This window comes from Balaenoptera ricei, chromosome 2 (assembly GCF_028023285.1).
Source record: "Balaenoptera ricei isolate mBalRic1 chromosome 2, mBalRic1.hap2, whole genome shotgun sequence".
NCBI classification, from domain to species: domain Eukaryota; kingdom Metazoa; phylum Chordata; class Mammalia; order Artiodactyla; family Balaenopteridae; genus Balaenoptera; species Balaenoptera ricei.
Window position 1 is genome coordinate 60,762,669 of NC_082640.1, and position 25,914 is coordinate 60,788,582.

Consider the following 25,914-nt stretch of genomic DNA (forward strand, 5'->3'; position numbering starts at 1 on the left):
ATAAATAAGTAGTGATACATTAAAGACTGGGAAAACCAAAGATTTTCCTAGGTACTGTATTATTGTCACCCAAATCTCCAGCCTTTCTTATTGATGGAAACCGGGTCGGACACACGGAGTGGACAGGGGGCTTCTGGTAGGAACGAGGCTGACGGAAAGAGACAGGGCGGGGGTGGGGTGGGGGCGTGTCTTTTGGAGGGCGTCGTGGCGCAAGGAAAGGCTCCCCCGGGGGTCTCCCCTCCCGGCCCCGACCGCCAGCCTCCTGTAGCGTCTGGGCCCGCAGCAGACCGCCACATCCCCGCGGCCCGGCCCCAGCCCTGCGGTCCAATCATCGGCGCGGCCTGGCGCCCCGCCCCTCCGCCGGGGCTATATAGGCCTCGGCCTGGCATGCTGCATCAGCGCAATTGTCGCTCGGGCTTCAGCCAGTGGTCACCCGAGGAACGGAGGCCACGGCCCTGTCCGCGTTCCGTTCCACCCTCCCCACGTACGCCGCGACGCCCGCTGAGCGCCGCCGCCGGCCTGGGCCCCTCCCGCCTCCCTCCTCACCTCTCTGTGTGTCCGCGGCTGGCCGGCGCGATGCGGCTGGGCTCGAGGCCCGCCACGCTGGGGCTGCTCCTGCTGTGCGCCGCGGCAGCCGGCGCCGGGGAGGCCGAAGAGTTGCACTACCCACGGGGCGAGCACCGCGCCGACTACGACCGCGAGGCGCTACTGGGCGGCGAGGTGAGGCGGCCAGGCCGGGGGCTGGGAGGGCCGGGCCTCGCAGCGCGGCTGCCGCGGGCTTTGTCCCGGGACAAAGGGGGCGGCCGGGCGAGGCCTGGCCGGGGCAGCCTGACAGTGGGGGCCGGGCGGGGCGCAGCTCACCCTCCCGTGGACCCCGAGGGCTGTAAGCCTGAGAAAATAGCGCGGCCCAGGAGCCGGATCCCTTCTACCCTCCCTACAAGGGGCAGGATCACTGAGGGTGTGTAGGGGGCAGGGGCCTTGGAGAGCAGGTGTGGGTCACCCCAGAAGCCCTCGGCAAGGGTAGCTCTATTTTTCTCCACCATTTTGCCCTCCTGATAGTAATGCTTGACCCCCTCCCCCGTATATCGCTTACCCCCCAAAGGAAGAAGTCGATGAATATGTTAAACTCACCCCCGAAGAGCAACACAAAAGACTGAAGTCAATCATAGAGAAAATTGACTTGGACTCAGATGGCTTTCTCACCGAAAGTAAGGACGTCCTACACAACTAACAATGGAGACATCCCTTTGTAGGAGACAGAAATACAAACATTTAAGCAGGGTGTCTGTTGAGTGTAGATTGCTAGTGTTCCAACCAATTACAGGTACTGTGTGAGAGGGGAAAAAAGGACATGGTGAGTAGGTTTTATACCTGGAAATCTTTAGACATAGGATACCAACTAACACTCAGTGCTTTCTCCAGTAATATATAAACATCACTGACCCTACATGGTATGTGCAAGTCATACCTAGAGCAAACGCCCTGCTCCTCACATGACTTTTTATCAATATCAACATGATTCACTTTAGAGAAACATGCTAAAAACCTTCTTAAGGCATTAAGTGGTTTATTGCTCTTTTAATATATGCTTCATTAGAATCTTAACAACTTGCTTCTTTGTATAAGCAAGTAGAAAAGGACCTGTTGCATGTGAATTATGTTTATCACAAATTATTATAACTGGTAGAGGCCTTAGAATCATTGTGTCCACCTCTTTTTGTAAGGATGAAGAAACTGAAGCCCAGAGGCGTAAGTGCCTTGCTCCAGTGAGTCGCAAAGCCAGGATTAGAACCCGTATCTCCTGGACTTAATTCAGTCTTTAATATCCTTCACTTAAAAAACAAACAAAAAAACAAAGTGAGTGCTCTTAGGTAGATTCTAGAGCCAGAAATGAAATGCACAGATTCTTAAAAGAATATTCCAAATAAATTGCTGTGCATCTGCCTCAACTCATTGCTTAATTCATGTGATGCACCCGATCAACTTTCCAAGTTGATCCTCAATAAAAATTCAGGAGCTGTTTTCTTATAACTCTTACTTAAATGCTGCTCAGCATCTGAAGAATGAAGTTGCTGGAGAGAGAATTATAAGCTGATTGGTAAATTCAAGATGTGTTGTCAATGAAGTATTCACATTGGTGCCCTCAGGAATATTAAGGTTTTGTTCCTTGTACTTAAAGAACAGAACCTTTAGACTAATTATCCAATAAGAATAGGTACATCTTTGGTTACACTAGAGAGCACATAAAACAAGTTGATTTGGAAGACTTGGTGCTATTTATCTGTAAGGGCCTACATGTGTTCAAATATTTAATAGTAAGCTTTTTAAAAAGTTAAAATTAAAAGGAACTTAGTCCAAATCTTCGTTTTATAGATGAGAAAACAAAACCTAGAGAGGGTAAACTTATTCCTTACGGCAGAGCTGAAGTATGAACCCCTGTTTCTGACCTCTGTTTCGTTCTGTATTCTGTTAAAACATGATGATCATTCTACTTGAGGACTCTTCAGGGAATTTTGCTTATTTGCACTTTAAGCGCCAGGACTGGACTCAGGTTCTTGAGAGACAGCTAAGTTCAGTTTGGACTTTGAAGCCAAGCATGGGTTTGAACCTAGACTCTGCTACTCATTAGCTGTGAGTCCTCAATTCCGAACCTCAATTTCCTGAACTGTAAAACAATTATTATAATTGCCTTGTTTTGAAGTTTAGAGACAAAGTATATAGAGGACCTGATATATAATAATTGTTCAATACATGGTTGCCATAATTATTCTGCCCTGATTTAGAGTTTCAGGAGGGACAAAGTGTCTTTACTTTTCTATTCACCTGACCTTCCCCCAAACCAACAGAGTAGTACCACTCTTTAAACCAAGTGGTGTATTATCTTTAAACCAAATGGGTACTCTTGCTTCCTTGCAAATATTCATGTTTTTCTTCCCCCACCCCCTTTTTTCTATAATGCAGTATAGTAAATATCTCTGATAGATTTTTAAAAGTTTATCTGAAAGTGGACATTTGCGATTTAGAAGCTTTTCCCCTATGTCTTCAGGTACCCAGTTAAGACAAATAGCTATTACAAGAAGGGCATAAATCATAATTGCTACCCATAACTTTGTTAAAATTTCCTCCAGATGCTTTATGACATAGTTAAAGGGAATGTACTGTAACAGTATTTCTCAAACTTCAGTCACTTGAGTACATTTTTCACAATTTAGGCCCTATTTACTTATCTATTATTCCCTTAATATAGTCTTGATTCAACTCAATGTAGAATGTATTTTAAAGGAAAACTTTATATTACTTTCATAAATGAAGAACACTGTTTTTTCCAATACATATTAAAATAAATGGGTAGTTATTCAAATATTTGTGCTTCCTGAGAGATCTGTGATAATTAGCAAAAGTTATCTGCAATTTTTTGGATAATATGTTTTAAAAGTCAAGTGCTATTTTGGCCAATTGGTAGTTTATTTAATAAATGCTTGTTGAGCCAGGTGCTTCCTAGGCATTTGGAGTACCTCAATGAACAAAACATACCAAAACTCTCTGTACTCAAAGAGCTTACATTCTGTGTAGATCACATATTATAACATTCTTAAGACTCCAAACAGCTCTCCCCGCCTCCTACTCCTATTTCTATGAATACGACTAGGCCAGTTCTCACTCACTATTTATATACACTAAAGTTTTCTTTGCTTTTAAAGAATGTTTAGAAATCCTCACTCCTTTTAAGTATCAGAATTACTATCACATTCATTGTGTTCTGGGAAATTCTCATAGGTGAACTCAGTTCATGGATTCAAATGTCTTTTAAACATTATGCTATGCAAGAAGCAAAACAACAGTTCATTGAATATGATAAAAACAGTGATGCTAGTGTGTCGTGGGATGAATACAATATTCAGATGTATGATCGCGTAATCGACTTTGATGAGAACACTGCTCTGGATGATGCAGAAGAGGAGTCTTTTCGGCTGGTGAGTATGTGTGCACAAGCTTTTGATCATATCAGTTCACTTTACCTTCCTGCATGAGTGAGCACAAGAGGCCTGAGGTCATAGATTGATTGCCTTGTTCTCTATCACCTGTTTCATTTCAGTGGTCATTTTGATGGTTTCCTTTCTAGCCAGATTTAGGACTCTTATTCTGGACTACTTCAGTTATCCTTGCATCTGTATTTCTCAGCTGCATCATTTGTCCTCATTTCCAGGGTTGCTTTTTTAGTGTATTTTGAATATGTATCTCAATATTTTATTTTTTTTTGTTATTGAACAATTGGTTTTATTATCATATTTATTAAGAAGACTATAGAGGCCTATTCCCATTTTTAAGCACATAGTTTTATATAAAATAACTCTAAAATTTTTTAAAATTGTGGTAAGGTACATATAACATAAAATTTACATTTTAACTATTTTTAAGTGTGCCGTTCAATATTGTTTAGTACATTCACATTGTTAGGCAACCAATCTGCAGAATTCTTGTCATCTTGCAGAACTGAAACCCTAAACACATTAAACAACTCCTCGTTTCCACTTGCCCCAGCCCCCTGGCAACCACCACTCGACTTTCTGTCTCTGAATTCAACTATTCAGGGTACCTCGTATAAGTGGAATCCTAACATTTTTGTGTGTGTGTGACTAGCTTATTTAACTTAACGTTCTCAAGGTTCGTCCATGTTGTAGTATGTGTCGGAATTTCCTTTTAAAGACAATAATATTCCATTATATGTATATATCACATTTTGTTTATCCATTCATCAATCAATGGACAGTTGAGTTGCTTCAGCTTTTTGGCTATTGTGAGTAATGTTGCTATGAACGTGGGTGTACAAATATGTCTTCGTGACCCTGCCTTTAATTCTTTTGGGTATATATCCAGAAGTGGAATTGCTAGATCATATGGTAATTCTATTTTTAATTTTCTGAGGAACTGCAATACTGTCTTCTATAGTGGCTGCACCGTTTAAAATAACTTATTTTTGAAGATTCAGTATCACTATGAGTTCTGTTGTGTCTCGTGGTTTAATTTGTTGAAATATATTTCTTAAGCAGAGTTGAGGAAGGCAATATTTAGGAATCAGTAGGAACTTTTAAAGACTTTTTACTTAGTAATTAGTAGGAACTTTTTAAGACAAATTACTATAAGCTTGAGAAATTACTATTTCAAATACTTTTGTATTTCAGAGGTAATTTTAAAGACTTTTTTTTTTAATTTAATTTATTTATTTTTGGCTGCATTGGGTCTTTCGTCGCTGCACACGGGCTTTCTCTAGTTGCGGCTAGCAGGGGCCACCCTTTGTTGCGGTGCGCGGGCCTCTCACTAGGGTGGCTTCTCTTGTTGTGGAGCACGGGGTCCAGACACGCAGGCTTCAGTAGCTGTAGCATGCGGGCTCAGTAGTTGTGGCTCGCGGGCTCTATAGTGCAGGTTCAGTAGTTGTGGCGCACGGGCCCAGTCGCTCCGCGGCATGTGGGATCCTCCCAGACCGGAGCTCGAACCCGCGTCCCCCGCATTGGCAGGCGGACTCCCAAACACTGCGCCACCAGGGAAGCCCCAAGACTTTTTTTAAAAGAGTTTTTTGTGCGTGGAAAAAATAAAACCGAACACCTTGTTGCAAGCGTTGTGTCCCAAAATATTAATCAAGGATGCTTGGAAAACATTTGAGGCTCCTCTATTCCTTAACTTACCTATCCCATTATTAGTATCTACCTTTTTGTTTTTACCATGGCCATATTTTATCAGTGTATATGCTATTTATTTTATTTCATATTGGCCACTTGAACTCTGTAGGCCATCACTAACTCAAAATTGGTTGTTTCTCTGCTAATGATTATGCTTATGCTATGCATATACCACTGGTGTGGAGGTTAAGAGCTCCAGCTTTGGAGCCAGTCTGCTTGGCTTCACATTCAGGCATACCACTTAACAGTGGTGCAGCTTTAGGTTAAGTCAGACCTCCTTATGCCTCAGTTTCCTCATATCTAAAAATGGGAATGATAATAGTATGGAGAAACAGTAATAAATATTGATAGTAGCAGTTGGACTGGTAAACTCTTCTATGTTGATTTGAACGAATACTGTTGAAGAAAGCATGTATGATTCACATGTTTATCTTTAATATTTATATACAATCAGCTTTTGAAAGTTGTTTAAGCATTTGTTAACTATATCAGCTTTAGATTAGTTAGGATTTAATATATAGGGGAAAAATGTCTTTGCTCCTTTTTTTCTCCTTATTTGGGTCTTCATCTTACAGCAGACTGAAAAGAGTGTAAATCAGTCTTTTCACTACTTAGTGCTAAAAAGAAAACAAATGATAATAATGAGATCTGGGATTTGTCTACTAGTTATTCTCCTTTACTATAGGAATTAACTCATCTTAAAAGCATCATTTGCATTCCAAGACTTTTCTAAAACCAAACCATGGTATGATATTATGACTTCCCTGCCAGAGAATAATACAGAAGTTAAATACAGTATTTTAAAATGTTACTAGAATTAGATTCTGTCCTTTTTTTTTTTCACTCAAAAGATTCAATTAGCATCCCATCAAAAATAAGAAACGTGTGTAGTTTTTTAAATCTGTATTCTTTTGTGGGTTGGGGGTGTGGGATGAAATAATACATGATGATGTTGAGAAGAAAATCTTCACTTTGAAAAGGTACATGACTTGTTAATATAAAGTATTTATAAACAGTTTTTCTTTTAAAAGATGTCTGGTTCTAATGCTATGTTCCCCACCCAGGTACTCAGTACATGTTGATTATAAGACTCTACTTTTAAAGAATGAATTAGATGGACCTTAATAGCCTAAAGGAATTTATGGATCCCTAAAATGAACACTTCTCAATGGGAGTTCTAATGGTTATTCTTTGACAACACAGGAATATGTCTCTACATGGAGTTCTATTTATAATACTTTATTAGAATTTGATATATATAGATATAACCCACTAAAAGTGGATGTGGGGTGTAAAGATGAACCCAGACACAGCTGCATTATTATTCAAAATAAAAAAATCAAGGATGAAGAATGAATCGGTCTTAATCGATGTAACAGACTAAACATTATACCATAAAATAATCATAAAAAGTAATTGGATATCTAAATAAAATAAAATGTTTCTATATGGAAGCCTAATAAAAAACAAAAATCAATTTGATACCTGAATTTTATCTTATTTTTGATGTTTTCATATAGAGAATAGAGATAGCCTGGAATAATGACCCTCTCAGGCTGTGAAATGTCTGAAAAAGCATTTCTTTATGATCTGATGAACAAGTATAGTCAGCACTTTTAAGCAGGATAATTAAAGTTTGAGGACCAACCTGGCAGAAGCTCAATTGCTCTAACTTCTAAAGCCAGCCGCTGAATGTGCATGTATAAGCAATATTTATTTATGTAAGATATTATCTTGCATGTGGCTAATCAGAATAAGACCTAGACTTTTTTTCTGGTGTCACAAGTTATATATTTCCTCATGTAAAATTTTTAGTCTACCAAAAGATGGCAGTTTTGTTCTTCACAAGTTTCTGTTACAATATAAAATAAACGAGTATGGTAGTTTCTATCTTTTTACTACTGTGTATAGTACTTCCTACTCTCCACTAGAACACAAGGTTTTTATACAGAAGAAAAAAGTGTTGAGGTTTTATGAAACTGATAGTCTTTTGTTGTTCTCTTTTAGAAATTTGCCACTTTGAAAAAAGTCTTGCAACGTATTGGCTTCTTTAATATGAGTCTCTCTTAAATTGTGTTCCTCAAATGAGTAAAACTTTTAAAAAGCACGTTATTTCATTTTATTTTTAAAACTGAGAAATGTAAACCAGAAAACTACCTTTTTTTTTTTTTTTTTTTTAAGAAATCTTAGCTGTTGAAAGAGATCCTTTCTTTCCATAGGCAAATTTGGCCAAATTCTGCTCCCTCTACTGAAACATGGACCTTTTTGCTCTGAATTGAAGGGTTCTTTCATAAGGAAATCTAAGCACTTAGTATTTTGAATAGTGATTTATTCAAAAAGAAATTGATTGACTCAACAAAGTACCTCGAGTTCTTATTTTTCTACTTTTCCCCACGTTAAACCTGAACATAACATGTAAATTATTTGGTCTAATTATTTAAAATTATGAAACATTAAGTTAAAACAGCTATTTGGAAACAGTTTTTTCCCCCTGTCATGATTGGGTGGATATAACTGGCTAGTGGAATCTGGATGTTTAAAAGACAAATTCTTTGGGGAAAGAAATGAGCCTCTCCACTGTAAATCAATCAACGTAAAAGAACTAGTGTTTCAGTAAATGACTGCTACCTAACCTCTAGTATTCCAAAAAACCGAACAGAGTATTTCTTTTCAACAGTGAATCACATAAATTGAAAGCTTCTAAAATATTTGAAATTGTACTTTTTCAAAAATGTGCAGTTTAATACACATAAGTTTATAGAAAGTTATTCCCAGAAATTCTCAAAATAGAATTTATGCAGGATTAGCAATATGCCACTATTGGCTTCCAAGGCTCTTAACCACAGAATTACCTTTGAGAAATTCATTAAAAGCAGCCTTGTCCCTAATAGCTGCTACTTCTTGGTTTCCTATCAGAGTGTACTTGGGGGAAAAAAAGGAAGATGGGTGTGAGAAAGTAGAAAAGGGTATGATTATTTAACCTCGACCTCAAGATAGGCCCTTTTCAGCTTTTGATGTGTTTTATCTGGACATACAGAATTAGCACTGTAAAGAACCTACAAAGAGTAGACTTCCAAATATTATGTACATTTGTCAAAAGTATTCTCATAAAAGGACTATTTTTTGAAACCTGTTAACATGTTTTTGAAAAGTCATTTTGAAGACCAGAAACAGAAATAGACATACCAAGAATTAATACATAGTCTAAATTTATTGCTTTGGGGACATTAAAAAAATTATTGAGACTGTTAAAGAAGATAGTGTGTAGTACTGTAGAAAGAACAGGGAGGATCCAAGTTCAACATATTTTAGCTGTTTTTCTGACATCCCTTTCAATAAATCATTTTAATCTCAGTTTTTCTATCAATAATAGTAATATGTAACATTTATTTAATACCTAATACTTAAGGTTTCTAATTGCTTGATAGGAATTCTCATCCCAATTGCTTAACAGAGATTTTTTTCGTATTTATTATAAATTCAATTTATTTAAACTAAAAAAAAAAAAAAACCGGTTCACCCATTTCTGTCACCTCGCCACCTCCCCACCCCTGGCAACCACCAGTCTGTTCTCTGTATCTTGAGCTTGGTTTTGGGGGAATTTTTTGTTTGTTTGTTTTTAGATTCCACATAGATCATACTGTATTTGTCTTTCTCTGACTTATTTCACTTAGCATAATGCCCTCAAGGTACATCCATATTGTCTCAAATGGCAAGATTTTATTCTTTTTTATGGCTGAATAATAAGTCCCCTACATTCGAATGAGTTCCGTTCAGAGAGCACGTTCGTAAGTCCGATTTGTTCGTTAAGTCCAACAAAGTTAGCCTGGGTACCCACCTAACACAATCGGCTATATAGTACTGTACTGTAATAGGTTTATAATACTTTTCACACAAATAATACATAAACAAACAATAAAGAGAACATTTTTAATCTTATAGTACAGTGCCTTGAAAAGTACAGTAGTACAGTACAACAGCTGGCATACAGGGGCTGGCATCGAGTGAACAGGCAAGAAGTGTTACTTACTGGAGGAGGGAGAGGAGGTGGGAGATGGTAGAGCTGAAGGATCATCAGCAATAGGAGACGGAGGGCAAGCTGCAATGTCACTCACGCCTGACACTGATGGCACAGGTTCTGGTTCCTTGCTGGATTCAATTCTATCTACCGTCTTGAAAAAATGATCCAGTGATATCTGGGTAGTAGCTCTTTCTTTCTTGTCATAGATGACACGGTAGCACTGGATTGCATTCTGAATGGCTACTGCAACCTTCGTGTACCATTCTATGTTTGGGTCCTGTGCCTCGAAAAGTAACAGTGCCTCCTCAAGTAAAGAAAATCCCCATGCCATTTCCTGTGTCGTGAATCTCTTCAGTTCTTTAGTTACTTCTTCTTCCTTTTGTCTCTCTTCATCCTTTCTCTGGGCCTCCAATTCCATCTTTTCACCTTGTTCCACTCTCAATTATTTTCACTTTTGTTTCTGTTGTTATCGCTTGGTGCTTCTTAGCAGTACCAGCTACATTACCACTGCTTTTACGCTTGCTTCCGGACATCCTGGGCTTGAAATAAAGATACTGTACCACTGTACTCTATACGGTACTGTACAGTAAAGTACACAAAAGCACAACCACTTGTAGAGAATGCACGCACGTGACAATGTATGCCCGTCACGTAAACTAACTTACGTAATTGGACATATGAATGCACGTTTGCATCTTTGAAAATTCGCAGCTTGAAGGTTCGTATATGGGGGACTTACTGTATATAATTTCTTTATCCATTTATCCATCAGTGGATATAGCTTGTTTCTATATGTTGGCTATTGTAAATAATGCTGCAGTGAACATAGAGGCTCGTATATCTTTTTGAGTTAGTGTTTTCATTTTCTTTGGATAAATACCCAGAAGTGGAATTCCTGGATCAGATGGTAGTTCTATTTTTAATTTTTTGAGGAATCTCCATACTGTTTTCCGTAGTAGCTGCATCAATTTACATTCCCACCAACAGTGCACAAGAGTTCTCTTTTCTCCATATCCTTACCAACACCTGTTATTTCTTGTCTTTTTTGTAACAGCCAGGTGTCAGGTGATATATCATTGTGGTTTTGATTTGCATTTCCCTGATGATTTATGATGTTGAGCATCTTTTCATTTACCTGTTGGCCATCTGTATGTATTTGGAAAATGTCTATTCAGATCTGCCCATTTTTTTAGTTGGACTGTTTGGTTTTTGTTCTATTGAGTTGTACAAGTTCTTTATATATTTTGGATATTAGCCCCTTATCATATATATGATTTGCAAATATTTTCTCCCATTCAGTAGCTTTCATTTTATTGATGGTTTCTTTTGCTGTGCAGAGCCTTTTAGTTTGATATAGTCCCACTTGTTTATTTTTGCTTTTGTTGCTTTTGGTGTCAGATTATCCCAATTGTATAGGTGAGGAGACTGGAGAGGTTAAGCAATTTGCCCTAAGTAATAAGCTAGTGAGTGGCATTGCTGGAATTCAGATCTGAGTTTCTCTGACTCTAGAGCCTGTGTCTCTGTACTGCTTCTAATAAATGTTTGTTATTTGCCCAACTTACCTTCAAAGGGATGATGTGAAGATAAAATTATGATAATGGGTGTAAATGTACTTTAGATTTCACATAGTTGTATTTTTCAAAGTATTTTTAATGATGTTATGGTATGGATGAGACCCTTAAACATGTTCAATATTTAATTTTCAAAGCTTCATTTAAAGGACAAGAAGAGATTTGAAAAAGCTAACCAGGATTCAGGTCCTGGTTTGAATCTTGAAGAATTTATTGCTTTTGAGCATCCTGAAGAAGTTGATTACATGGCGGTAAGGAAGAAACATTTCAAGATGACTATTGAAACTTGCTTTTACAAAGTAATTAAAATGAATTGTATGGCAAACAGAATTTTGGGAGACAGGAAGATCTGAAGTTTTCCCTGCTTAAGATAAGGAGTGGGAAGAAGGAGGTTTTCTGGTGGGGTGGGGTGGGGTGTGCTTATTGGGAGGAAGAAGGTAAGGAATGAGTGTTCTTTAATCTCTGTAACATATATGAGCATCAGTCTTTCCCTGTCTAGTTTCTGTTTCGTAACCACATTATCTTCAGTGCCTTCCTTGTCCTTTTGTAGTTTCCCGACTTTCCTCTGGTTTTTCAGTATTAGTAACACTAGAACTTCCTATTTAGTTTACAGCATCACTTGTGAAAACTTTTGGTCTGGGAGAATGTATCACATTTGGATCCCTTTTCATAGGGTGTGTGGGGGTAGGGTGGGGGGTACAGCTAATGACTAATGATGTTTTTGCAACTTCAGGCATAATGAGTCCTCTCATCCCTTTAGTGCTTAAAAGAAGTACCAGCTCTTCAAAATTTTGTTGGACTCTAGGTTTAATTTAACACTGATTAAGTCCCTCCTATGACTTGATAAGCTTCTTGAGAGCAGAAACTATCGTATTGGAGGGTAAAGATTAATATAAGACATGGCTTTTAAAAAATAGGCCAAACATTTATATTGAGGTCTGTTGCCTGGCATAAGCCTCCAGCCATGTGGCTTAGTTCCCCGGACATTTCAGGGAGGGAAGATGTAGCTTTTTGTTTAATGGGTCATGGTCAGATGCTGCTACCTTGATAGCAAGGCTGCCAGATACGTTTTTCTCTGTAGCTCAGTGGCAAGACACCACCATTAGTACCACTTCTCTTGCCACTGTGAGGCATCTGATTTCTCACTTGGCACAAAATACATGACCTAGTTTAAGAACATTGGCACAATTTGTTTTAATTAGGGCCAATTAGGGCCAAAAATTGAGCCCTAGCATGGTAGGCAGAGGATGTTGGATCTTGATTACCTCGGAATAAGGAACAGTTGAAGACTGAGGAGGGAAATGACCAGTGAAAGCAATGAAATAGTTTAGGCATTATATGTTATGGCCCTGGAATACAAGGTGGCAGTGGAATGAATTAGACTTGACCAACATTTTGAAGAAAGCATAGACAGGAATGTTGACTGACTAAACACGGGAAGGGAGGGGGGCAAGAGTCAGAGATGACTGTGAGGTTTGGGGCTTGCCTAACAATGAAAGCCCATTGCAGAATGGGGTGTGTCAGTACGGGGAAGTATGTTCTTTGTGCTGAGTTGGCCTTGATGGCAGCATATAAGGTGTGTGACCATAAAGTGGTGTCTCATTCAGAGCAGCTTCATTAATTCCTATTTATCTTCATTGTTTTTGTGTATCCCTTTTTCCCTTTAAGGGTATATTTGATATAGGAAAAGGCAGGTGTACAAGATCAACTAAGTGATTCTACTTTGGATTAGAATTTGGAATTTAAAGATATTTTCATTCATGTAGTTCCAAAAATTATTTTAACCAAGGCAACATTATTGAAATAAATCTATTGTTTCCCAAGAGGATTACTTGAATGGAGGAATAATCATTTTGATCAGTGATTCTTTTACTGGGTCATAGACTCCTTTAAAAAATATGATGCAAACTATGTACTGTGTCCCAGAAAAATCCTATGTATGTCCATGCTCATACACGTGAAGTATTGGATTATAATTTCAAGAGATTCTCAGATCCTCTCTCTAAAACCAATCTTTGGATATCCAGGTTAAGAGCCCCTGGTTTCTATACATAAAATCTGTAATATTTGATTTTAAAAAACGCTAACAACTTGTATTTAAGTGTTATTTCATACAGATGTAGATAAAGCCCCTGGGTTTGACTAGAATGGTAGACTTTTGAGAATATATTTCATTATAGTTGTGATGCTAGAATCCAGACTGAAAGGTATTTGGGTGGCAGCAGGTAATGAGGAAACGAGAATAGTAGGTATAACCTATTAGAGGAAAAGAAAAACCAGGATGGTGGCTAAAGAGTGCAGCAAAGTCATTGGGGACTTGAATGTTTTTAAACGCATAGAAGAAGGAGCTGGTGGAGAAGAGATTGGAGCCTTGGGAGAGGCTGGAGTTAAGAGTTAAAGAAAGCACTCAGGAAATGGGGTAGTATGGGATCTAGGAAGACAGTTGAGGGCTTCACCCTAGAGAAGAGGGGGAGAGAGCTTTAACTGCTGAGATCAGAGGCATATATAGAGGTAATTAAAGGTGAGGATGCGATGCTGGGAAACAAGGAAGCATTTCAGAAGACCTGTACCATGTTTAGAAAAACAGGAGGGTCTTTGTCAAGAGTGTATTGGAGAGAGTTAGGGTGAGGCCCAAGGAAAATGGAGGTTTCAAAAAACAGCTGTAGAGTGTATGTTAGGGAAAGTGAGGCAGAGATAGACTTCCAAGCTGCAGTGAGAGCCCACCAAAATGGCAAGAAATTAATTTACAAGGACTAGTTTCTATTTTTGTATCTTTCTCTGATTCTGGAATAAAGGAGAAAGTGAAGTGAGTCTGATGTACTAGATAGGGATTGGCATAATAAGAGGGTACAAGGGGATATAGGAATGTAATAAGAGAAGGACTGAAGCAGCTGGCCATTAAACAGGTCATCCTGGGTCAAGTATAACGAGAAAGGGTGTGATCTTTGGATCAGAGGGGAGTGGTTGGTAAGAAGCCTTGGTAAGTGTGAGGAACAGATTTGGGGGCAGTCTGGTGTGGATAGGGTAGATTGGTAGAAGAGGAAGCAGGGAGGTTGAGGTTTTATAGGGGACTGCCCCATTTCAGGTCTGGGGGTAGAACAGCAGCTCTATTCAAAGACATCTAAGACAAGGGTTCTTTTGGGGTTGTTAATAGATTTGAGAGAAAGTGGAATTAAAGAACACAAAGGTAGTAAGATATGTCATTCTTCAGAAGGAGGGTAATTTGCAGAAAATAGGAGTGTGAGTTTAGTGCCGAGGTTGTTCAGGAGGGTGAAGTGGAGTGCTCAATAATAGAAACTTAAGGATGTTGAATTTTAAGCTACTTAATATTTGGGGTTTTATTCCTGCTTCTAAATTCCAGTGTTTAGAAAGATTGTCTTGCAAGTATGGACAACCAAAATAATTATTCCTAAATAAGTTCTGTAGTAGCATTGATTCAGATGGTGGTGGGATTGAAACTTTTGTGACTAATTTTTTTGTGTGTGTGTGTGAACGGACATGCAATAGGAATTTGTCATTCAAGAGGCTTTAGAAGAACATGACAAAAATGGTGATGGATTTGTTAGTTTGGAAGAATTTCTCGGTGACTACAGGCGGGACCCAAGTAAGTAGCTTGGGGATGTGTGGATGCGGGGGTGGGAAAAGAAGAAAGAAATTGAAAGACAGTCTTGCTCATTGAGAGTTCTGTTTGACAGAGGAAAATGGAAGAAGAACTGGGCTTGATTCCTCCTTGTTCTGCCAAGTTCAATAAAATACAAGGGAAACAAAGGGACTTAAAGCTTATCTGAGAATGCTGTTTTTACTCACTTTTATTTCCACGTCTAGATCCAAGCATTTTTCTTCCTTTTCAAACAAATAAAATGTAATCATCAATTCAAATGGGTGAGGAAGTAAAGGTTGATATTTTTAAACAGACTTCTGTACCCTTGCTTGTAGATCTTGAAAGAGAAGAAAATACAGAATCCTATAAATACTGGAGTAAGACTGGAAGGTGGCTGAGTGTTTGAAATTTGAGGAGTTTTTAAATGCAGCTTTTTCTGAAAGCAGCTGTCTTTTCAGAATTGTTGCTTAAAAGCATCACTTATTGTGAATGTCACTTTAAAATTACACATGGCATTGCTTTGTAAGAGCACGCAGGAAGCTTTAGTCACATGATGTACGTAAAAACATTACCTAGCTCCAACTTGGGAAAACAGTATCCGAACAAGTAGCAGCAGTTAACAAATTACTAGTTTGTGATAATAAGCAACAATTTTTAAACTCTGAGTATCACTTTTGAAAATTACTATAGAGTTGATACTTATTTCAGGACATTTCAGTTAAGTACCTCTGTTTCTTTGGGCCTCCTTTATTTGGTAAGCTTTAAATTCATTTCCTTTATTCTAGGGGTATACCAAACTTCTTATTGGATACATGTGATATTCTTGCGTATGCACGTTTATGTTCTTGGGGGTTTTCTTTTTGTATATTAAGCAGCAAATGAAGATCCAGAGTGGATACTCGTTGAGAAAGATAGATTCCTGAATGATTATGACAAAGATGCTGACGGCAGGCTTGATCCCCAAGAGCTGTTGTCTTGGGTAGTACCCAATAATCAGGGCATTGCACAAGAAGAGGTAAGTGTTACAGAATTACTCTCTCATCCCCAAATTGGTGCTACTGATAGTAAAGGAAATTCAAAATCTTAAGCCAAAGAAAGAAGTAGTGGAGTTATTTATTTAGGAATAATGCATTGCTATTTCTTGATTTAAATCTATGATCTGTTTTAGATTGTTTTAGATTTTCAAGGAGACAAAGAAGTTAAGATTGTATCATTAATCTGATAGCACAATAGAATAATAAAAATTTGTATTTACCTACAGGGGCTCAAAATGAGTTATATTAATTTTGGTTTACTTTGAGATATCCTGAATTGGATTTGAGTTGGGAGGAGGCAGAACCCAGCAGAAATTAAGGAAGGAGGTAATGAGAGACGCCGTAGACAGACCTGGTCACAATGGTTAATATTTTTAGATACTTAGACAATAATGAGTACTTGGCATACCTGAATGGTTTTGACAAATCAAATCACATTAAAATGTGAACATCTTTCTGAAAATGCTTATTACACTTGACACCTTTTTGTTTTGTTTTATTTTATTTTAAAGGCTCTTCATCTAATTGATGAAATGGATTTGAATAGTGACAGAAAGCTCTCTGAAGCAGAGATTCTGGAGAACCAGGACTTGTTTCTTACCAGCGAAGCCACAGATTATGGCAGACAGCTTCATGATGAATATTTCTATCACGATGAGCTTTAATCCCTGGGTATATCTGAGTAGAGTACTGGCTCCTTTTATAGTTTGTTACCAGCTTTACTTTTGTGATAAAATGTTGATGTTACATTTTACATTCTTACATCTTACCACAGTCAAGATTAATGTACATTAAAATTTTGGCCTTTTAGAAGAAACGTAAAACAAAAACCTGATATTTATTTCAAAACGTATTGAAGAAATGAAACAATATTGTGCCATATGACAACATAGTCTTTCCTAAATATTCCATCTGTTTAGTACTGTATTATGGAATATTTGAGTTCTGTTTCCATACTTGAAAAAATGGAGGATTCTAGAGTTGGCTGAACAATATTATTTAAGTAGTATATGACTGAGCTATCAATTTTTGTTTTAAGTAGATTTAATTTGGGAACTGACAGAAGGACATTGTGTTTAGTTTTAGCATTTTTGCTTTAAAACCTTTAAAGGAACCTTAGAAAGACTTATGCCTCACATGTTAATGTTGAGAAGTTCTGCTTAATTTTAAAATGGTTTCTATAAAAGGTTTTATTGTATGAAATAGAACTTTATATTTTTGCATCTGTATAGATAGTAATTATATTTAATGTGTAACTATAGCATTATGGTGTGTGGAATTTGACATTGTCCAGAACTCTTTTCTTTTATTGACTGATTAAAAATGAAATGTCCTATCTTTTTATATGTTTGTTTGCTTTTCTTTAATCTTTCAGGTAACCCTTGAATTTAGCAAAAGTTTTGTTGTATTATACATTACTTCACCTCATCCATTCCTGTATTTTATTTGGGGAATGAATGTTCTCAAAACTCTGTTAAATTATATTCTTGCTGCATATTCTTATTTTGCCTTTTTTTTTTTTTTCTAAATAAAAGAATCATATTATAATTGAATGTGCACCTGACACATTTCATTTGCTATTGTGGCAAATGTGGTCTTGCTGTTTGGAGCTAGAAATAGTCATAAGAACTACACAGGTTGAAATCACCAGTAGAGCTGGTTAGTTATCAGCAGTAGAGCTCAAGATCAGTCATACTGAAATTAAAATCATACTTGATAAGCATTTGTCCACACCTAAATGGTCAGTTTTAACCTTATTCAGGAAGTCAACTTATTACCTTTGTGGGGAGTAAGAAAAGTGAGAAGGTGAGAAATTCATGTTTTCATAGCTTTGACTCACAGATAGTTTTGCTTTCTGTTTTCTTAAATTACTTTTATTTGTGGGTGAAGAGGTCAGCTATGCATTCTATTAATCTTTTTCCAATCTAAAGTTGTCTCCTTTATAGCACACACAGCACTGGGGGGGCTCAGCCAGTCTTTATGAGTTATTAGAGAAAATCTGAAGCCCTTTTCTAATAGAATTAACTGCATCAGCTTACCTCTCTACTGCTCCCACCTCTGCTGATGTGAGTCACGAATGCAAATTGTAACCTCTCACACTTTAATGATAGCTTGCTTACCCTGGTATCTAAAGTACATGGTTTTCATTTTAATTTACACAATACCTGTCTGGCCTTTTAAGAATTAAAGATATACTATTATCACTCATCTGCCACTTGTCAGCCTTACTGAAGTTGGGGTATTTGGAATAACCAGTTTGATTAGCATGCTAACCATTTGTTTTTCTCACTAGATTCTCCAAAATCTATACCAGAATTGTTAGATCATTGGATATGGCTTTCATTTTTAATCTTAATGAGTTAAGAGTTAGCATTCTACATTCAGTCTTGATTTCACACAGATATAAGAATTTTGGTGACATTATTAGCGGTCACCAATATCTGTACTCCTTTAGTTCCTGGCATAAAGAAAATTACACTTTCCAGCCCCCATGTGGGTGAGCAAGGGCTAGTTCTGACCAGTTAAATGTGAGTAGAAGTAGTATGTGTCACTCCCAGACCAGGCCAGTGACAAACCTTTGCCATGGCGTTGTAGAGGGTGCCTCACTTGAAATAGTGAAACCACAAGATCAAAGTAGTCTTGATTTCTGAGTGACCACATGGAGGTCAGTTGGACCGTCAGTGGACTTTGCATGATCAAAAAATAGACTTTTATTATGTTAAGCCCTTTATTCATTCCTCCTCCACCAAACCCCTGGCAAACACTAAACTTACTGTCTCCTTAGTTTTGCCTTTTCCAGAACATCGTATAGTTGGAATTATACAATATATAGCCTTTTAAGTTTACTTTGCAGTTTTGAATGTATACCATTGTTGCTCTAGGTTTTTGTGTTACCATATTTCCTTTTAAGTGAGAAATTTCTCCTTAAACTTCATAAGATCTTTTCAACTTTGGACAATGATTTGGGAAAGCCAGTAAGAGTCGAAGTTTTGAAACAAGTGTAACAACTAGTGTGCTTCATTTCAACATTGAGTTTTTGTCAAATAAATATTTGGCCAGATTTCCTGGCTGCTATGAAATTTTTTACAACTGATATCAGTGAGTAGCTCAACTACTTAAGAGCCACCAGAACAGCTACTAAAATGTCTCAATTTGATATGGAAAAAAAGACAATTCAAGTACAGAGGAAAACAAGTATGGTGAAATACCTAGAGTTCGCCATATCTTTATTTCAAATTAACTAAAAATAGTTCATGAACTGTCGAAAGTAAACCACTTGAATTTATAACACTTTAAAAATGGTTAAAGAGATTTTTAAAAAATCACATAAGCCTTTAGTCTTGGTTTTATGTACCCTAAACAAAAAAAATCATCCTAGTTCTGTTTTCTGTTCTACAAAGATATTTTTCTTTTCTTCTGAGGCCAGGATCCAATGAACGGAAAGCATCGCTCTTTTGCTGTGTAGTACCATTAGCAGTGATTGGTAACACAGGTAAAGAGACCATCTCACTACAAGGATACACTAAAAGCATGAACAAAGGTGTTTTTTTGTGCCAGCTGCTGGCCTGCCTGAATTGATGCTTTGTTGTTCCGTCTAACAACAAATGACCTCAGACAAGTGATTGATTTTGTAAGAGTACTCTGTAATAAAAAACTTGATTATATTTAATTGTGGACTTGCCTTCGTGGTGGTAAGGAAAGGGAAGCTGGGCTAAGCTGAGGCGGAGCTGTGACTAAGCTGTTTACTGGTATTTCACCTCACCGGCATACAGCAATTAGTCTTCCATCTGTGCTCCTTCAGCCCTTCCACTTTTTAAACCCCAGCACCGCAGCAAAGCTCCTAACTCCCAAACAACCCACCAAAGCAAAACAGCAAATACTGCAAGCTTAGAGAAGGAAAGAGATGAGGGTGATTTGTATTAATGCCCCTTTCCTGCTCAATTTAAAGACATGATAAACATTTATTTATAAAATTTCCTGTATGACAAAGAGAAAAAGTATAACAGTTTATCTGGAAATCAATGTGTTTTCCTCCCTTAAAGTTAAAAGAATGGAATGTAAGTTTCTTGAGGAATGCAGCTGTATCTTTATCATTGTGTTTCCAGTTCCCAGTATGTGATTAGTACATAGTAGATGTTTACTGAATGAAGTTACTAGTGGCACAAGATGAGAGAAAGCTGACATAATATCAGTTTGTTTCAATGACTGTAATTTTTTAAATGCCTCAGCCTGTTCTTGCCTTGTAGTCTCTCTTTAAAAAAAAATTCTTTGGATGTTTAAATATATTTGTTTAAGTATCTTTGAGATGATTCTGTTAGTTCTAGGTGTAGTCCCATTTGTCAGTCCACTGACTCTCCCTCATTATGGTTTGCAAGTTTTGACTGAATTCACATTTAGTGAGAGCTGTTTGCATAGAGTCTCGTGTGTCCAAGGTTGTAGAAATGTCCTTTGTTAGGTCCTGTGGGTTTTATCAGTTCTAGACAGGTTTCTGTGTTAAATTTCTTAGCCTGATTGGCATTAAGACCTCAGCCACAGTGGTTAAGGGCCATATTCAGGTGCCGTATCTGATTCCCCTGTGAACCACTGTGCCCTTGTTCATTCCTTCTTTGTTTTTATTCCTTCTTTGTTCTAGTACCCGGAGATTTCTCTTTCATGCTCTTATACCCTGATCTATATTCTTAAATGTTTTGGATTGTATTTTGTCTAGCATTTAAGTTTGTTTGGAGCAGAATTTCAATCGCCATGATGACTAAGAAGGCTTTACTGTTAATTTATACTGAAAGAGAGCTGGATTTTTAATGTGACTATAAGCTAGTAGCATAAAATAATGCAAAGTATATAATGCAATCTTAAATGCTTTAAAAATAAATGCAATGTGCAGATTGTCAGAAAAGCCCTACTGCTAGTTAGAGCTCATTTGTGTTTTGTTTCTTAGACTTAGCCATGTGGTCAGAGCAAACCAGAGGCCAGTTGAGTCAACTAAATGACTAAACTGGAATTCTTAAAATTCCTTGAAAGAAGAATGAGGGGGACATGTCTAAACGATGCTGGACTCAGCTTGTAGGGGTTCCACTGGCCAAATATGGTATAATTTAAGCATCAAAATAAACCATGATAATAGATCATAACATTTGAATAAAATAAAAATCTATGAGTCCATGGCGAAATAAAGTAATGAATTAAAAAATAAATGGGGGAGAAGGGAACGCTCTTCCCTACAGTAGAATGCCAACTTATAAATGTAGAACAATGCTGGAGTTAGAAAATCATCAAGGGATGCCAAAACTAGTAGGTGAAAGTTTGATGAGGCACATTATATTTACAGTTTCAAAGTATCTTCACACAAATTACTTTTTCATTATAAAGAGAAAGATAGTAACTTTATAGCTGAGAAACCTGGTGGACACCACCTTAACCAAGTAGTCCAAGTTAACATCACCAATACTGGAACCAACCAACATCGTATGTTTCTGATATGGTCACTGAGAAGGACACACCATCACTTCTGTGGTATTCCTGAAAAAATACAGCTGACCCTTGAACAACATGGACTTGAACTGCTGGGGTCCACTTATACATGGATTTTTTTCCCAGTAGTAAACACTACAGTACTACATGATCCGCTGTTGGTTGAATCCGGGGGTGCAGAGGAACTGCTGACAGAGAGGGCCGTGTGAAAATTATACTCAGATTTTCCACTGTGCAGAGAGCTGGCACCCCTAACCCTCCTCGTTGTTCAAGGGTCAACACGAAATAGTCTGAATCTAACCACAGGAAACTCACAGACACGAAGGACATTCCACAAAATAGTTGACCTATGTTCTTCAAAAATGACAAGGTCAAGAAAGACAAAAAAGGCCAAAGAGCTCTTCTAGTTTAAAAGAGACTAAAAAACTATGACAGCTAGATACAGCATGTGATCCTGGACTGGATCCTGAAGAAAGGAAAAATAGGTATAAATGTTGTTAATGGAGCAATCCTGACATTTGAAAATCTTCTGTGGTTAATATTGTATCAATGATAAATGTCCTTATTTTGACAATTGAATAGTGGGTATTTATGAGAATGTCCTTGTTCTTAGCAAAGTATTTTTAGAAGAGAAAGGAGTATGATGTCTGCAACTTTCAGATAGTTCAGAAAAAAAAAAGGTCTGTGTTCACGCATAGAGAGGAGGAGGGAGGGGAAAGAGAGAGAATAAGGATGCAAATGGGGCAAAATATAAACAGTTGGTGAATCTAAGTCAAAGTTATAATTTCAAACTCAAGAAGAGTTTCAAGAATACATCAAAATTTAAGAATTAGCCCTCCCCCTAAAATACCTTCTAACAATAGGCTTGATTGTACCCCATTCAGCAACGTTGGTTCTGCAGATGGATTTAATTAGGAGGTAATGGCAGGGAACCAGGTGGGTCATTTCAGAGTTTAGTGGGTAATGCCACCAAGTGTATAAGACTGTCAGGTTGACTTTGAGAAGATCATTTTGGTTCTGGCGATAAAATGATCTAGAATAGGCACGTGTAGCAAAAGTGTAGGGCCACCAGAGTTTGTCCCTGCCTTTCTGAGTCCTAACCCCCATCCCATCCTCCTCCAGATACTCAGTATTCTGATGACCTCTCGTGCTCTCAATCCCTTCCTTCCCACTACTAACCTGCCTTATAAATTTCCATACCCATCAATATTATCTTACCTGTTGGTTTCTGTCCCTACCCTCTTGAGAGCTTTTAAAACAGAAAAAAAATATTTTCTCTTTCAATTGTATTTGTATCACATGCAGTTTACATTATAACTGAACAGGTTGGCAAAAGAGAAAGGGACCAGAAACACTTTGGTGTACAGTGACTCTATTCAAAACTGCATGAGAGAATAGAGTTCACCAATGATAGGGATAGGATAGTATCCTAGGCAAACAGGATCACAGGAGAGGAAACATCTAGTTTTGATGACAGAAACCTTGAATCCAAACCATTGCTGGCTCCAACTAGAGAAACTGTACCCCCTTTCCTGCTTGCTCATCTGGGCTGGCATTCCTATGGCAACACAGTCCAAGCAGAAGCTCAACTATGGAGTTTACGTAAGGTTTCTTGAGCATATGTCTCCTGATTGCAGCCTCCTGAAAAATGCTTTTTTTCTTTTGGTTTTCATAATGCCATGCTTTTCTAATTTTTCTCCTTCCTGTTTGATCACTACTTCTCAGACTCTTTTATTGGCTTTTCATCCACCACCTGGGGTTTTATCCATGGCTTTCTCTCTTTACCCACTTTGCCCAGACTATTTCCACTACCCCCATAACTTGGAGAAACTTCTCTAAGATGAGACTCCTAAGTCCATATCTCAGCGTTGAAGGAGCCTGCACATCCATCTTTTGGCATATATGAATACTTGAGCTTTTCATGAGTTGAGAAGTCCTTGAAAATGGGCTCGTTATCTCATCTGTGAGGACTGTTTGCTTTGTGGGCCAGCAGTAAGAGGATATGTGGTAAATCCCTGTGGTGTTTGCAATGGAGTGAATGAGAGAGGTTGAAAAGGAGCTGGATCTCCCATATTAGGGGAAGTATGAAATGGGGGAGGCCCTTGGAAGGTCCATTTTAGAACCCATATGGGTATAGTAATCAAGTAGTGTGGCACTTGTATAGTGCCATAAGTATAGGCTTATAGATCAGTGAGTAGAATTGAGAGTCCAGAAATAAAACCATGTTGATAGACAAGGGTGCCAAGACAATTCAGTGGGGAAAGAATAGCCTCTTCAACAAATGGTGCTGGGACAACTGGATAGCCATATGCAAAACAATGAAGTTGGACCCCTTCCTCAAGCCATATACAAAAATTAACTCAAAACGGATCGTAGGCCGAAGTGTAAGAGCTGAAACTATAAAACTCTTAGAAGAAATTGTATGAGTAAATCTTTGTGACCTTGGTTTGGGTGAAGCCTTCTTAGATATGACACCAAAGCATAAGTAACAAAAGAAAAAATAGATAAACTGAATTTCATCAAAATTTAAAACTTTTGTGCTTCAAAGACACCATTAAGAAACTGAAAAGACAACCCACAGAATAAGAGAAAATACTTGCAAATCATACCTGAGAAACTACTTATATTTAGGATATATAAAGGACTCTTACCACTCAACTTTAAAAATAAAGTAACCAAAACAATAAATTATCCAGTTAAAACATGGACAAATTATCTGAATAAACATTTATCCAGAGAATATATACAAATGGCCAACAAGCACGTGAAAAGATGCTCAACATCACTAATCATTAGGGAAATGCAAATCACAGCCACGGTGAAATATCACGTCACACCTACTAGGTATGTATATAACCAAAAAGGCAGATAGTAACAAGCGTTTGTGCAGAAGTGGAGAAATTAAAACCCTTATACACTGCTGGTGGGAATGTAAAATTATGGAGCTGCTTTGAAAAACAGTCTAGCAGTTGCTTAAAAGGTTAAACATAGAAATATATATGACCCAGCAATTCCACTCCTAGGTCTATACCCAGAGGAAATGAAAACATACATACACACAAAAACTTGTACAAGATGTTCACAGCAGCATTACTCATAATAGTCAAAAGCATGGAATCAATCCAAATGTGCATCAACTGATGAATGGATAAATAAAAGGTGGTATATTCATATAATGGAATATTATCTGGCTATAGAAGGGAATGAAGTACTGATACAAACTACAACATGGATGAACCTGTATATAATCTGCTATGTGAAAGAAGCCAGTCACAAAAGACCACATATTGTATGATTCCAAAATCTTCAGAGACGGAAAGTAGATTAGTGGTTGCCTAGGGCTGGGGGTACAGTATGAATAACGACTGCTATTGAGTTCCTGATTTATTTGGGGGTGATGAAAATATTCTAAAATTAGATTGAGGTGATAGTTGCACAACTCTCTAAAAATTGTTGAGTTGTACACTTTAATTTTCTGGTATGTGAATTATATCTCAAAAAGATCATTTAAAAAAGAAAAAATCAAACTCACGTGAGTTCCACACCAGAAGTTCCACAGAAGACTTCTCTAATCGGTCACGTGAGCCACAGAATCATGATAACCACCTGAGAGAGGAGAGAATCCTCACTACAGACAGTGATCTCTCCCCACCCCCTGCCATCCCACCTCTCCTCCCAGACTCCAACACCAGAAAGGAGCAGAGGGCAGCAGAGGCCACAACTACCCCACCCCACTGCAATCCCCTGGAATTTTGTGCTTGGGGGGCACAACCTGGGGGCACTTTGGGAGCATTTGAAGGGCAGGGTCAGGGATCCTATGTGCCCTGCCATTTTGGGGACAGTCCTGCACAAGAAATAATTGTCCTTTGTCCCACATGGTTTTAGAATGTCCCAGTGGACATTCATGTAGGTAAAAGACCTGCATATGATCACCTGAGCCTAGAATCAAACTCCATTTTAAACAAAGTATTTTTTACATGGTTTTAATGTACACTGCACTTCCCGAAATTCAACTACTATGTAAATCAAAGGAAGGTTCGGCTTCCTTTTATTTAGAACTTTTCCAGGAGTTGTTCACCATTGCAGAAAACCAGGTCCCAAATGACATGGCCACTAGCGGTATTTGAGTCTCTGATAAAAACCCCGGTATCCATCTGCGTTTGTACCCAAGTCCATTTATGGTGCAAAGAGTTGACAGCAGTAACTTCAAGATGTCTTCTGAGGACAGTCATTCCCAAGTATTTACATGTTGAGATAATACCTTTCCCAAATCCATACAATGAAGTCCTAAACCCCCAGTACCTCAGGATGTGACTGCATTTGGAGACAGTACCTTTAAAGATGAAAGGGTGGGACGCTAATCCAATAGGATTGGTGTCCATATAAGAAGAGAGGGAGACACCAGGGATGCGTGTGCACAGAGGAAAGGCCATGTGAGGACACAGAGAAGGCAGCTGTCTTCAAGCCAAGGAAAGAGGCCTCACCAGAAATCAACCCTGTAGGCACCTTGACCTTGGACTTCCAGCCTCCAGAACTGTGA

At 38.1% G+C, this 25,914-nt stretch overlaps 1 protein-coding gene across 2 annotated transcripts; it reads left to right on the forward strand.

Annotated features, from left to right (window-relative positions):
* Positions 1-398: 398 nt before the first annotated feature.
* Positions 399-17,249, forward strand: RCN2 (reticulocalbin 2). Of its 2 annotated transcripts, none has more exons than XM_059912695.1 (7): positions 399-720; positions 1,103-1,208; positions 3,778-3,974; positions 11,408-11,521; positions 14,778-14,874; positions 15,744-15,886; positions 16,418-17,249. In XM_059912695.1, exons 1-7 carry the CDS (start codon positions 577-579, stop codon positions 16,568-16,570), a joined length of 954 nt encoding a protein of 317 aa, XP_059768678.1. In that variant the 5' UTR covers positions 399-576; the 3' UTR covers positions 16,571-17,249. The 2 variants fall into 2 exon arrangements, with proteins under 2 accessions (XP_059768678.1, XP_059768677.1); XM_059912694.1 differs by having other exon boundaries at positions 487-720; positions 15,747-15,886.
* Positions 17,250-25,914: the final 8,665 nt, after the last annotated feature.

Coding starts and splice junctions, on each gene's coding strand:
- RCN2 (XM_059912695.1), top strand. CDS start 577: ATGCGGCTGGGCTCGAGGCCCGCCACGCTGGGGCTGCTCCTGCTGTGC. Junction 721..1,102: donor AGGCGCTACTGGGCGGCGAG/GTGAGGCGGCCA, acceptor TACCCCCCAAAG/GAAGAAGTCGATGAATATGT. Junction 3,975..11,407: donor AAGAGGAGTCTTTTCGGCTG/GTGAGTATGTGT, acceptor TAATTTTCAAAG/CTTCATTTAAAGGACAAGAA.